The 14,630-nt window shown below is 38.6% G+C and overlaps 1 protein-coding gene across 1 annotated transcript in view; it reads right to left on the minus strand.

Annotated features, from left to right (window-relative positions):
• Positions 1 to 14,630, minus strand: part of LOC130085090 (alpha-1,6-mannosylglycoprotein 6-beta-N-acetylglucosaminyltransferase B) — a 124,731-nt gene that overhangs the window by 95,846 nt on the left and 14,255 nt on the right. Inside the window, exon 3 of the mRNA XM_056250676.1 lies at positions 3,099 to 3,243. Coding sequence (XP_056106651.1) covers positions 3,099 to 3,243 — 145 coding nt within the window. The remainder of the gene's footprint in view (positions 1 to 3,098; positions 3,244 to 14,630) is intronic.

The raw sequence follows: 14,630 nt of genomic DNA on the forward strand, positions 1-14,630 counted from the left end.
GTTGCTTCAATGCATTTAGGGGTGTGGTCCTGGTCAAGACAATCTCCTGAACTCCAAACTGAATGTCAGAATGGGAAAGAAAGGTGATTTAAGCAATTTTGAGCGTGGCATGGTTGTTGGTGCCAGACGGGCCGGTCTGAGTATTTCACAATCTGCTCAGTTACTGGGATTTTCACGCACAACCATTTCTAGGGTTTACAAAGAATGGTGTGAAAAGAGAAAAACATCCAGTATGCGGCAGTCCTGTGGGCGAAAATGCCTTGTTGATGCTAGAGGTCAGAGAATGGGGCGACTGATTCAAGCTGATAGAAGAGCAACTTTGACTGAAATAACCACTCGTTACAACCGAGGTATGCAGCAAAGCATTTGTGAAGCCACAACATGCACAACCTTGAGGCGGATGGGACCCCACCGGGTACCACTCATCTCCAAATAGGAAAAAGAGGCTACAATTTGCAAGAGCTCACCAAAATTGGACAGTTGAAGACTGGAAAAATGTTGCCTGGTCTGATGAGTCTCGATTTCTGTTGAGACATTCAGATGGTAGAGTCAGAATTTGGCGTAAACAGAATGAGAACATGGATCCATCATGCCTTGTTACCACTGTGCAGGCTGGTGGTGGTGGTGTAATGGTGTGGGGGATGTTTTCTTGGCACACTTTAGGCCCCTTAGTGCCAATTGGGCATCGTTTAAATGCCACGGCCTACCTGAGCATTGTTTCTGACCATGTCCATCCCTTTATGGCCACCATGTACCCATCCTCTGATGGCTACTTCCAGCAGGATAATGCACCATGTCACAAAGCTCGAATCATTTCAAATTGGTTTCTTGAACATGACAATGAGTTCACTGAACTAAAAATGGCCCCCACAGTCACCAGATCTCAAACCAATAGAGCATCTTTGGGATGTGGGGGAATGGGAGCTTCGTGCCCTTGATTGTGCATCCCACAAATCTCCATCAACTGCAAGATGCTACCCTATCAATATGGGCCAACATTTCTAAAGAATGCTTTCAGCACCTTGTTGAATCAATCCCACATAGAATTAAGGCAGTTCTGAAGGCGAAAGGGGGTCAAACACAGTGTTAGTATGGTGTTCCTAATAATCCTTTAGGTGAGTGTAAAAAAAACATGGCTTCAAACCTGAGATAAGTAACGAACTGTCATACTACCATTACACCCCTCATATTATTGTGAGGCATCTCTCATTTTTAAAAGAAAAAATGCATTCTGTAATCATCCCTTTTTTTACTACCGAGTCAGACTGGAAAGATAGTGAAACTAAAGGACGACGGAACAGCTTTTAAAGCTAATTGTGGTTGATTGAAATTACAGAGTTTAGGGTATATTGGTTTTGATGTGTGAATTGTAAATTGTAATATGGACTGGACTCATGCATTTTCTGTAAAGCTGCTTTGAAATTATGTGTATTATGAAAAGTGCTATACAAATAAATGTGAATTGAATTGAATTGAATTGAATGGTATCAACATTCAACAGGACAGAACACCTCTGCTTGTGTTAATATTTGTGTATTTACCAGGAATATCAATCTGGTAATTTTACGGTAATTTACCAGGCTTATTGTGTGAAAGCACAGAGTTGGAAAACATTGATTATTTTTGCAGGTCCATTGGAGATACTAGATGTGCAAAAATTACACACTTCAGCTTTAAACTATCACTTCACTAATTACTTTTCAGTGACACAGAAGAAACAGAAAGTTGACAACTTTGATGTGCATCAAAGATTGTATAGCTGCGGTATGTGGGTGTGTTTATCCTCTAAGATTAGATGATGTCTGAAGATATCACACGGAAAGCCAAGGCACAAGTAACCATTTGAACTTCTGATGTGACAGACATCTGTTTCCATGGAGACAGGTGAAAAATGTGGGAAGTGTCTTGACTAACTCATCAGCAAGTAGTTCACTGTCTGAAACATTCAGACTTTGCTGCTGCCTTCAAGATTATTGGGGACTTCCAACTTGCAAACTCTGAAATTGTCACTACAGTGGGATGTGTGTTCAATTTCTGTGTTCACAGAAAATGATGGCGGATGTGTTTTGATTTTGCTGGCCATTTGCCTCATTAACCAGCGGCTATACTAGTGTTTTTGGAAAGCTTTTTTCAAGCTATTGCTCATTATATATACACAATGTATGCAATCCGGTGTTCACATTAACTCCTGGAAGTGGACAAGGGGTTAAAAATGCACATGTAAAAAGGTAAATCAGTTCCCTTTCAAGGAAACTCACGCTGCATGATTGTCGCTGTAGGAACGCTCTGCGTAATTACGTCTTGAAGCATGTGTGAAATCAGTCCAATGGTGTGGCGGAAACGTTAGAGGCGGGTGATGTCACAACCAGGAAACTGTAATGCCAGCCCAAACAAAGCAGCGCTAGCTTCTGAGTCTTCAGTAAGCGCTCTCTGTGAAATCATTTGTCATATTTGGTGTTGGACTGATTTCACATGTGCTTCAAGACGTAATCACGCAGAGTGTTCACACTTCACACAGCGTCAATCGACACAGCATCTCGTTCCCTCTTCAGGGACCTGAGGTTACAGTCGTAACCAAGGCATTTTTCTTCGATGTAGTGTATCAAATAAAAGTCTTCGAGTTAAAACTTCTTTAGCAGCTGCAAAATCTTCTGCGTCTTGCTTCATCCCACTCCTTTTTGTTTATAACACTTTATAGATATTGTTTTTTCCTAAGGTATGTTGCAACACACAATGTATTTTTATATTTTATTGTATTTTATTTGTATACTTTTGTTTGAAATAAAAGACAGAAAGATAGAAATCTCATTTGGTTCCGTTTTAGTTGACAATTTCACTGACTCGATTAACTCGTACTCAAGCCGTGATGAACGACATTTTCAGTTAAACTATCCACCAACTGCTACTGTTCACTTCACCCAGCACAAAGATAAACAAGAAGATAACTGGCAATTACAACAATGTGGTGCCATTCATGTGTGCTCATCTCGTAAATACAATTATCCCCACACGACTTGAAGGCAGCAAGTGACACCTGAATTCAAGAACGTTACGGAAAATGTTATTGCTGTGTTGTAATCATGAATGTGAAGTTGCACCTGTGGAGAGCGGAGCTCAGCTCCTCCAGTTTGTGGGACTCGCTGTTGTTGCTCATTTTCGACAACGTGTCGATCCTCTTCATGATTATCTCCAACATATCGCTGATCTTTCTCAGGACCCCACGAGACTCGAGACCGCCCATCACTGTGACACAAAACAATGAGTACATGTAAATTCGGACAGTTACATTAAGTAGCCATGATGTACTGCCTAGAGACCCTGCTGAAAAGACCAGAATGTCAAGTTTCAGAATCGGGTTAAATTGATAGAAGCATTCTTTCAACATCATTACTCCAGTCTCCAGTGTCACATGATCCTTCAGAAATCATTCTAATATCCTGATTTGATACTCAATAAACATTTCTGATTATTATCAATGTTGATATATGCTGTTCATATTTTTATACATTTTTTTTCAAGATTCTTTGATGAAATAGTAAGTTCAAAAGAACAGCTTATATTTCAAATATATTCAGTTTTGTACAGTGTGTGCGATGATTGCCTTAAGTTACTCAAGCATGTTTTACTCAAAGTTGTAAGTACAAAACATACAAAATAGTGTTGGGACAATGATAGACCATTTCGTTTGAAGTCATCATTATGGTGATCATTATGGTGATCTTTAGTTGGGCTCTTGACCCTTGACTGTTTGGTATTATTTTTTTATTTTTTATTTTCTGGCTGCTGTAACTGTGTGTTTATATTTTCTATGGCAAAGAAAGCCAAGACATTTTTTGAGGATGATCTGTTGGTTATGTACTAATCTTCATGTAGCCTGAATCACAGATTTTATCCCAAGGATTATCACTGAAAGAGTTCTAGATTATTAAATACTTTTAAATATCCCAATATCCACCCTGAAACATAACTGAATTGAGTGAAAGTAACTTACGTGAATGCACATTTGTATAACATAGTAAACATATTTTTGCTAACAGGTTTTGTCCAAATGCGTAAGCACTTCAAATCTCTTCCCCGATTACAACAGCACCATATACTGCATCATGGATTCAGCACCATGTATTGATGAATATATATCATATATTCATCAATACATTTAAACCATTTAATATATCGATCATAAATATATGGAAATATATTTTCTTTCTGTAAGAGCAAGCACTAATTCAACATGGAAATGTATGTTGGCCTAAGCCAGTCTGTTTAGCAGTGGAGAAACACAATACAGAGATAAAGATTCTCTAGGGCAACACTCTCTTCTGAGAAAGGCTCAGAAACAAAGTCATGGCAAAACAAAGAGCCTAAATGGAGACTGAACTCAAATTCGGTGGCATATTAGTTGTATTTACTCATAATACCAACAACAGGCTGAGGGTTTTATTCAACAACATTTCAAAAGCTTCCCATTAGCACAGCCTCTCTCTCTCTCTCTCTCTCTCTCTCTCTCTCTCTCTCTCTCTCTCCAGAGCATCAGCGATGAGGCAACCTACTTCAACTCTCATATATGAAGAAAGGACACAAACAGCACAATACAGGAAGGGAAGGGGACCAATTAGGCTGACAGTCGAGTTTAATTTTCCGAGCCTTCCGAGCTCCTGCTGTCTGTTTGAGAGAGCTGAAGCCTGTGTGAGTGAGTGGATGCCTCTCACCTGGCCAATTAAACAGAACACATCTACAACTGTGAGGTCAGTAGGTCTCCAGAACACTTCGCTCTGACATTCTCTGTTCTAGAGATCATCCTGAACTGAATGCATCTTTCTAATGATTACAGCCGAGTTTCTTCTAAAGTGCCCCAGATTAAGGCCTCTGTGGCTGATCTTCCTCAGAGCTAAACTACTTTCTTTTGGGGTCAAACAATTCTCACAGCTGGATATTTGAACTTTCATTGCAAGTAGCATGCTCACACTTTTATCATGATGGTAAACATGCAGGATTCATTTGTTATAATAAATTTCTGTGATGGTTTACTCACCCTCGTGTCATTTTAAACCTGCATGCATATGTGGAACCTATTTTGAAGAATGTTAGAGTCCAAACAACATTGGACTCCATTGGAAAACAACCAAAAAAAACCAAACTTAATATTTTGTTTGTTAATATTATACTTAATAGACTGTCTGCTTAATTACTGCTAACACATTATTTTGATAAAGTAACTTTGCAACTACATGTCAATTTATTACACTAACCTGAACTCTAACCTAACAGTCTACTAACAATCTAATGAGAGTTAGTTGACATGTAGTAGCAAAGTTACTTCTAGTTAGTATAATGTCTAAAGTGGACCATTGAAATATAGTGTAACCAAATTATTTATTGAAGAAGAAAAAAAAATATGCTGGTTCCATCCAACTGGTGGTTGATTGGATGAAGGCAGATCTGAATGATCCAGAAGATCAAGTTATTTTCAAATTAGGAGGTAATTTAAAAATAATACATGCATGGATGAATTGTTCACAATAAGATCAATAGCATGCATTTAGGAAATAGATTAGGTGCATTTTAATTTCATGCTGACTTTAGGTTGACATGGCATCTTAAAAACGCAACACTCTTTAAAAACTTTTGGAGGGCTTAAATATCGTGACCCACCTTTAGTTGATGCCAACAATTTTCTTCAGAAGATCTGGCTCGAAAGCAAATATTACTTTATATCAAACTTCAAATATGTGAGCCAAATGAGTGATTTCTTGGAAAGCATTATCTAGAGTAAAATCTATACCTGGGAACCTACTGTACAGTTTAAAAAACATTCTGGTCAAGATGTTAACTTAATTACGCTAACTGGATGATGTCTGAAAGTGCTTTTGCTCTCTGAGATATGTGCAGCGAGCACTCTCATTCATCCAAATCAATTTGAAGACTGTGTAAAAACTAGATGAGTAATGATTATTTTGAGAATGATCTACAGTACAGACAATCTCAAACACTGTTCTGTATTTTAACTTGACAAAAAATACTGGGTTTGGTTCAACATCCTTCAGATTCTAAAAACAAATGTGAAATTCAGTGACATTGTAAGTACTGGGAATTCAAGCAGTCATTTTGTTGATCTACGAGTGTTTAAAAGCAGAATTTTGATACTCTTTTTTCTCTCTCAAAGCACTGAACTGGAATCTTGTTTGTTGCTTAAGCAACATTGGTGGTTGAGAAAGTACATTTTGAGCAAGTAATTAGTATTATGACATCCTACAATTATGTTATGATTCCTCAGACCTCCCTTTTCACTTACTGTTTGTGTCTGAATGCAAGCATAAGTAGTGTAATTATTTCATTGTTACTTCGATCTCACATTACTCCACTTATACAGCTTATAAACTCCTCTTTATAAGGTTGTAGGCAATCCTAACAAAAAAACTGGAAAAGACTACCTATGGTTGTATGCTGGACTTAGTTGGTTTAATCTGTTTTAGCTCATGTTCATCTGCCCAAACTATCACCAGACCACCTTGAACAGAAGATATCCACCAGCATGAGGCTAGAAAACCACCTTAGGCTTAGAATCTAGCCTTTTTTTTCTTTCTTTTTTTCCTCCGAATCTTAACCGAAAAAGCCTGCTCAGATGCACACTTCAAAAAATCCATTGAAATAGTGCACCATCTGGGCATCTTTGAAATACTATTTTCAGCATAGGTCTACTGTTATTTGGGATGCAAATTTTAATCATGCATACAATTCAGGACAGATTGTATGCAAATTAGGATGAAGTGAGTGATTGTTGAATAGTTGCTTTTATTTCCCTTGCACTAGATAGAAGCAAAACAAAACAAAAAATGCTAGGTAAACAACCACCAATTTATATGCTAACATGCAATTGTACACTTTTAAAGTGTGGTAGTTCAAACATTTCCCATTCATTTTTTCACTGAAGGGTAGGTTGAAATTTCTGTCAGATGTTACTGCTTAGTGAAACATAACCTGTAATATTCCTTGAAGAAATCCCTTAATTTCATTCAAATGATACAAGGAGCCTTGCAGTAAGGTATCAGAATGCATTATGACTCAAAACTGTCCCTTTTGTGCTCCTTAATCAACCCTATTTTATGTAGGCAGAACAGTGCAGATAGCAAAACCAGCAGCACAGTTCACTCATTACTGTCCATGAGAAAGTCACCAACATTTGCTTAATTACAAGATATGTGGGTTTTATTGGGGGTTTAATCTGATGAGATTAAGTTCTGCTTTTGAAAAGTGGATGTGCACTCCAAAGTGTATGAAGTATGGAATACTAAAGTCTTTGAGAATCCCTGCTGAAAATAAGTTTTGGTTTTTGATTTGTTGGTTTTTCAACAATCATCTCGACTATCTTATCCAACAAGACTGACTTGGTCAACCATCCAGTGTTGTAATACTTGAGACCAGACTTGTTCTTGAGTCTGCCTTGAGTCCAAGGCCATATTTTCACAGTCTTGGTCTTGTCATGTACTCGGGAGCATTTGGACTCAGTCTAGACTGGACTCAACTACTACGACACCAAGGCTACGTTTTTGTGGTTTGTGCAGGCTTAATAATATGATCCACTCTGTGCTACTGTGTCTCTGGACGACTGTGTGTGTGCTGTGGAGATCTGTGTGATTGTTCATCCCAAAGGGAAGCACAGTCACACAGCCTAAATTGTTCAGACCTCTTTAGGTCTGTGTCTTGACTTGAACTTGATTTGACCCTCTATGGTTTTGGTCTTGTCTCGAAGACAACTTGAAGACCATGCCGATGTTGGTCCACAAGCTAGGCCAGCATTAACCCAGCACTATAACCAGCCTAGACGAGCATGCAAATTCATTCTGGTCTTGTCCCAGATCTAGTTTTATTGGACAAGACCGTGGAGTCTCCAGATAAGCAAAAGGTATCTATAGGAATTAGTACATGTTTCAAAACTATGTTCACGGTACCACAGTCAAATCCCAGCTGAGACGTAAAATCATTATCCCCGATTCCCGAAACCCTCTTGAACCTTAAGCGATACATTTGATCTTTGTGCTGTTCTAAGTTTGACTTTAATGCGGACACCATTTTCAAAGCTCTGGATCAGTGAGGGATGCGAGCAGTGTGTGCCTGCTAATCCTACTAACGTATGCTGCCTCAGCTTCCTGATGTATTTATTAGCTTGCTGAAAAGCCACCATTTGTTAAGCAGTGAGGGCTGATAGAGTGATTCACGACTCCCACATGCGGCTGTATACTGCTGACTGGAGCCGGATCTGCTTGCGTGTGCAAGCATGCAGGTGTCTGTGTTAGAGATCCTTAAGGCCATTATACTGTATGTGTGGGTGAAGGGGTTTGGGTAATACAGTAATACTGTATCTAGCATTCTCTATGACAAATTTTATTCACTGCTTTTTGCTTTGTAGATTAAAGCTGAAAAGAGTACCAAGAGTCTTACTTAGGGATTTGGGAGTCAGTTTCAGTCCATTAGAGGATGCCTTTATGAATTGCCATGTTTTTACATTAGTACTGAAAAATCCATGTGCCTGTATCTAAATACCTGATTGACCAATATCACGTACTGTATTGTAGACCCTTTAATGGGACTGTGCTATGTTGGGTCTACTATGAGAAGCGTTTCTAACCTTTCATTAGTATTAGGGCTCAGGCCCCCGATCAAACAAGTGTCCTCATATGTTGACACTGTTATAGATATATGGAAATAAATTGTCTTTACAATCAGTTGCAACAGAGTTGTTCACAAACTACATGTGCAATAAACAGCTTCATTGCCGACAAACTAAAAAAAAATCAGATTCCTACAATAGTAAATATCCACTTTCTCCAGCACCTCCTTTTTGTTTTCTGACTTACAAATGATCCCGTTTCGCTGTGAGAAACCAGTGCATGAGTGAACTGTCCAAATGTAAATCTTTTTTTTTGCAAACTGATCAGCTTGTTTGACTGATTAGATCAAAAGAGGGACTCATTCGCAATCTGGCATTGCTAAGTCTGATGCACACATGTAATGATTGCTGAAATTCTATCAGAGAAAATTAATCTCAGGTCGTTATATGGTAATCTCCACCATCAGACAGATTTAACAGCAATAATTTACTGGGGCACAGAGTTATTTCACAAAAAACAAGTCTAGCGATGCCAATGTCTGATACCCAACAGCCTATGCAACAGTTTGTCACCAAATTGTGGACTCTAATGAGTACCACAGGGGTTGAGGATGACATTTGGAATGGGGCCTTAGTTCAAATCAGACCAGGCCAAGATGCTGGATACTGAATAGGGGTTGATTTGCAAGAGTTGGCAGTCATGTCCTTGCTGACAAATCCAGCATTCGCCAGCTGTTTTGCTTGTGAACAACGTAACAATGCAGGTCCACCTAGACCAGCACTGACCAGCATATACCAGCCTGGATCAATGTGAAATTTGTGCTGGATTGTGCATGAAATGTGCTCATGGTTTTGATGACAATACTGTGATGATTTGTAAATCTAAATGAGGTTTTCACAGCATAAATTCAGTAAGTGAACCCAATCGCGTGCCTCATATTCTTGTACTTTGGACAGTCACGGAAACACCATGCTTTGGGAGTTGTGGGTTGGTGGTCAAGTGGTGATGGAAAACCATATCTTACCATACTTAACCATAAATAATACCAGGACGCACAATGCTAGAGCATTTATGTAAACAGGTCGCTTGTGTTGTGCGTCCAATAAATGAAACTAAAACCTCAAATGCGCAAATAAGAATGTTAACAGAGGGTTTAGGAATATACAGTGTGAAACAGCAGCTTATGAATGTAGAAGAATAAATAATAACCCCGGGTAAGTTATGAGAAGTGCGAAATGACCCAGGGTTAACTATTTCAAGTGTGAAAAGCCCAAATGTGTGTATACATTGACTTTTGCCAAGTTACAGAAATTCTTTTGTTTATGAACAATAAAGTACCATAAATTAAACATGCAGTACTTCGTACGGGCAAGCCACTGGTAACACTTAAAACCACTTTCACAAACCTCCAGCAAAGTCAGAGTCTATTGCATCTTTTGGAGACTCTAAGATAAGAGTCAAGCAGCAGCCTGATAGGTAAACACTCTGAGTCAGCGCAGGCTGTTGGGTAAACATTCACTGCTGGCTCACTGCTGAATATGGAGAAGTGTACCGCTGTGATTGACTGCAGTTTGGTGTTGTAGCATGATGTAAGCCCTGTTGGCTTACTCCTTGAGACATAGGCCATCGAAACTAGGGATTGTGGCTTTCAGTTCCATCTGGGCTGAGTTTAGCCAGAATGAGGCAATAGATGCCTAGAGGTCAATGGATAGAAACCATCCTCTGCTAAGACTGCTCATTACTCCTGAACTTCCCCTCAGGGATCAATACAGTGCATCTGTCTTCTAAGAGTCGAGAGTCTTCTGTACTGAACAGCTGGAGGAAATGTTTCCAGCAGTGCGAGTGCAGTGTGATGGGCTTCCTCCAGCAGAACATACAGATGTGTTTTCACTAATTGGCAGAAGAATAAAGTCAAGTAATGCTATACATGGGGTAAAACGGGTAAAATGTTTGCCTCAAGATTTAAGAGCCAAATAATGTTCATATCATGTGGTTAGCTTTGAAAATCAAACTTGCATTGTAAATGCTAAACATTTTTTAGTTGCCTTGACAATTTTTTTTTTTTTTTTACGTTCAAAACACAACCTGTTAATCATTTTAAGTATAACTGGAGATAATTAGTTGAGTTAATTTAAGTTGACTGTGATGCCCGTGATGTGAATCTAGAATTCTGTAGCAGTCTGACCTAGCAATGAAACGTTTGTCAAGACTTGGAATTTTGGCAAAGCCTTTTAAAAATAGTGTTATAGAATGGTGCAAGGGTTTGCTACGTGGTTGCTAAGGTGTTCTGAGTGGTTGATAATGTGTTGAAAAGAAGCTGCTAGGGTGTGGCCAGTGGTTGCTAGGGTGTTCTTAGTGGTTGCTAGGGCTTGCATGTTCCAGGGTGGTTGCTCGATTGCTCTGTGTGTCTTTGGGGGTGTTGTGGTTATTAAATAGCTTGTTCAGTACAACATAAGATCAATCAACAGCATTTGTTATTTGGATTACCACAAAACTGATCCTCCTCTAAAGGGTTAGTTTACCCATTACGTCATTATTTACTCACCCTCATGTCATTCCAGTACACCTGTATGACTTTAAAAAAAATTCTAAATAAAGATATTTAGAAGAATGTTGGTAACAAACCAGTTTTGGTGGCCATCCACTTCCATCGTGTAAACAAACAAACAAAAAACAAATTTCTCAAATATCTTCGTTTGCATTTCAAAAATAAAGAAAACAAAAAACTGTGTGTGTGATATGGAATGTTATATGACTTATTATAACATTTTCATTTAGTAAATGCAAACAGGTACCTTGACATAATTGGATCACATAGTTTTTCTTTCTCCAAAATACACAAGCAAGAATCAAAATTATGCACCATAGCTCTCCAAAACCATTAGTGATGATTAGTCGCAGTGAATGCCCACTCTATGAGTGCAGGTGTGGGTATATTCCACACGTCAAAACAAAAAACTACTAAAGTCTTTCCCAACCAAATGAACTGCCATATCAATGAAACTGAAACTAGCTTTGCATGGTACCGTTTGATGAAGTCACTTGAGAAAAAAAAAAAAAAGAAATGAGGAGGTACACTCAAGACAGAATAAAAAAGTTATGACTTCTCAATTTTATCTTTAAAACGTAATCCCTTGCTTTCAGCGTTCTGAAATGAGAAAGATATAAATAAATATAAATAACCATATCCTGTTGTTGTTTTTTTCTTCTCCACACTTCACAATCTAGTAGAGCAGACACACTCTGCCCTGTCTTACTGTGGCTCATCTGTGTCTCAGGGATGAAAGCGTGTTTAGTTCATGCCACGCAAGTGTATTCGAGAGTGTGTGTGTGTGTTTGCTTCAATTAGCAAACGTTCGCTCAGGGATTTGAAACTGAAGTAAATAGTCTTGCGGGAGGGATTAGAAAGCATGTGACAGGCAAAAAGAGCAGTAGAACGATTAGGAATATTAAAGCCGAGTGCAGGAATATATTTCCACTGAAACGGAGAGAGAGGGAACGACTCGAGCTACAGCTCTTCATCACACACTCCACTGCTCTTACGCTTTAAACAATGACCACTGCCATCCAGAAGAGAGTGAATGGCTCTCAACGTGCCGCCATCCCAATATCACTTTCAACTGTAGGAAAACAAAAGCTCTGTTTCAAAAGCTAGTGACCTATAGTAAGCACACCTAGGAAGCATTTGAGTTTTTATACATGCACTCCTGACAACACAAGTGTTGCTAATGCTATAAAGGATTAGTTGAAAAAAGAATTATCAATGGAGACAGAGGCTTTAAAGATTCAAGACTGACCAAAAAATGTGTCCCATATGACTTGTGCACTATATTCCAAATTGATGTGAATATAAATTTAAGTCACTGAGTAGATAATCGATGTGACCAGATCATTAAAGCAGAGTTCACATTGCACGATTGTAAAGCTTATGTGTAATACTGATATTCTGGTCTGTAACTGTCCTGCATCTTGTTCTTTCATTGGCTGTAGGTCATCTGTAGTTTTCAGTCAGAACACATTCACACAGCAGGATTTTGTTGACACATCGTTGATTCTCTCAAATCGCGTCTTTGATAATTCACACTGCGTGATTGTCACTCGCGTGAACGAGCACCGATTTGTCTTCGATTTCTGGCATTTGTCGGCGAGTGAAAATCAAGGCTAAAATCATGCATCTTGTTAGTTACAACAAAAAAAAATGCAGATTGGTCTATTTAAATCTGAAAAGTATGACTGATTACACCTTAGCTCTCTGCTAGTTCTTACAACACAGTCTTAAAGGGATAGTTTCACCCAAAAATGAAAATGTCATCATTTACTCACCCTCAAGTTGTTCCAAACCGGTATGAACACAAAAGAAGATATTATAAATAATGTTGGTAAGCAGAAAGTTGACGGTAGCCGTTGTCTTCCATAGTAGAACAAATACTACTTTTGTGTTCAACAAAGACAGAAACTCATAGAGGTTTGGAACAAGTTGGGGGTGAGTAAATGTTGACAACATTTACATTTTTGGGTGAACTATCCCTTTAACAAAGTGGTTGTGCAACAAGTCCCAAGCTGAAAGTACCATAATTTTAATTTGTAAATGACAAGACATCAGTAATAGCCTCAATGAATTAATTTTGAGCTTCAATAATGTCCTTAATCTCCATGCAAAGTGTAGGAAATTCCATTAGGCTCCTGGCAATTAATGCCATTCGAATTGAGTATGGTCATCCGTCATTTTCTTTATATACCCCCTTTTGTTCAGTCATTGTCCTACAGGGATTTTATTTCTTAAATATACACTGCAGTAATTCCCCCCAAAAATGGCTACATCATGTGTGTTGGAAAGCATGAGCACAAAGCTTTATTGCCATTAAGATGACCACCATACAAGTAAAACAGTTAAGTACACTCAGCAAAGTCATCACACCCACTGTGAACTGAGTCAGAATGTCATTGGCAGTCAATGGGTAAGGGTGTATAAATTAATTGCCTGTCAAAAGCCTGTCAAATCATCATTAGTATGTTTGCTTTCTGTCAGAGCCGAGTCATTTTATGTCTTATCTTGGTCAAACCACATTCTTGTGAGGCCTAATGGATTTTCAGTATTTTAATGAAGTCGGAACTAAGAAATCAGCTTGTCTAAGAAATCATCTAAAAATACATCAAGATAACTGAGAATCACCAGCATAGTCTGACCTTAAATTGAGTTCATGCAACAGAATATCAAATTATCATAAAACACTTCCATGTATTAGTCATGAATGGTCCCAGAAGGAATCTGCTCACTTTTTTCCCCACATTTAATTCAAAATTCTAGAACATCTTTTAACAATTCAAAGCCATATAACTTGTAAACTTGGACAAATTGACCAGGGCTGCATTTCGCAAAAGTATCACGTAGATCGTAGAAGCCACCAAAGGTCTTTACGATCTGTGATTTTGGGAAACACAGCCCATAGTTCTGTCAATATTTTGTCTAGTGGATTTAGCTGACTTCCTATTTTAAGCCTTTAACTGATTTATCAGTGGTAAACCATTTGGCAACACAGTAAAAGTAAAAAAGAACCGCTGTGATCTATTCAAAGGTAATTAGACTAATGATCACAGCTAATTAAATAGATGCATAAAGTTCATTTATAGGCTGTAACATGAAGTCCACTGAGGCAAGCTGAAATAAGAACCCAAGGGAAGCTTTATTTATATCCATAACCAAAACACAAGACAAACAAAACCTGACTTGACCGAGAAACAAGAGACTCACCCACAGCAGGTTACAACATCAAATCTAGACAAGGAACAATGGAAATATGAGGGATACCAGCCCGTTCTCATCCTTTGGCGTCATACATGTGACGCTTTGTACATTTTGTCGAAATCTTACGCACATGGCATCCTTTAGCATCAATATGAGACGCAGAACCCAAGGCGTCATAACCGTACTCTACCCCAGACCTACACCTACCCATAACAGTGCGTGTTATCTTGACGCTAAAGGATGCCATGTGCGTAAGATTTCAACGAAATGTCATA

Source organism: Rhinichthys klamathensis, unplaced genomic scaffold (genome assembly GCF_029890125.1).
Source record: "Rhinichthys klamathensis goyatoka isolate OS25496 unplaced genomic scaffold, OSU_Roscu_1.1 h1tg000004l_1, whole genome shotgun sequence".
Lineage (NCBI taxonomy): Eukaryota > Metazoa > Chordata > Actinopteri > Cypriniformes > Leuciscidae > Rhinichthys > Rhinichthys klamathensis.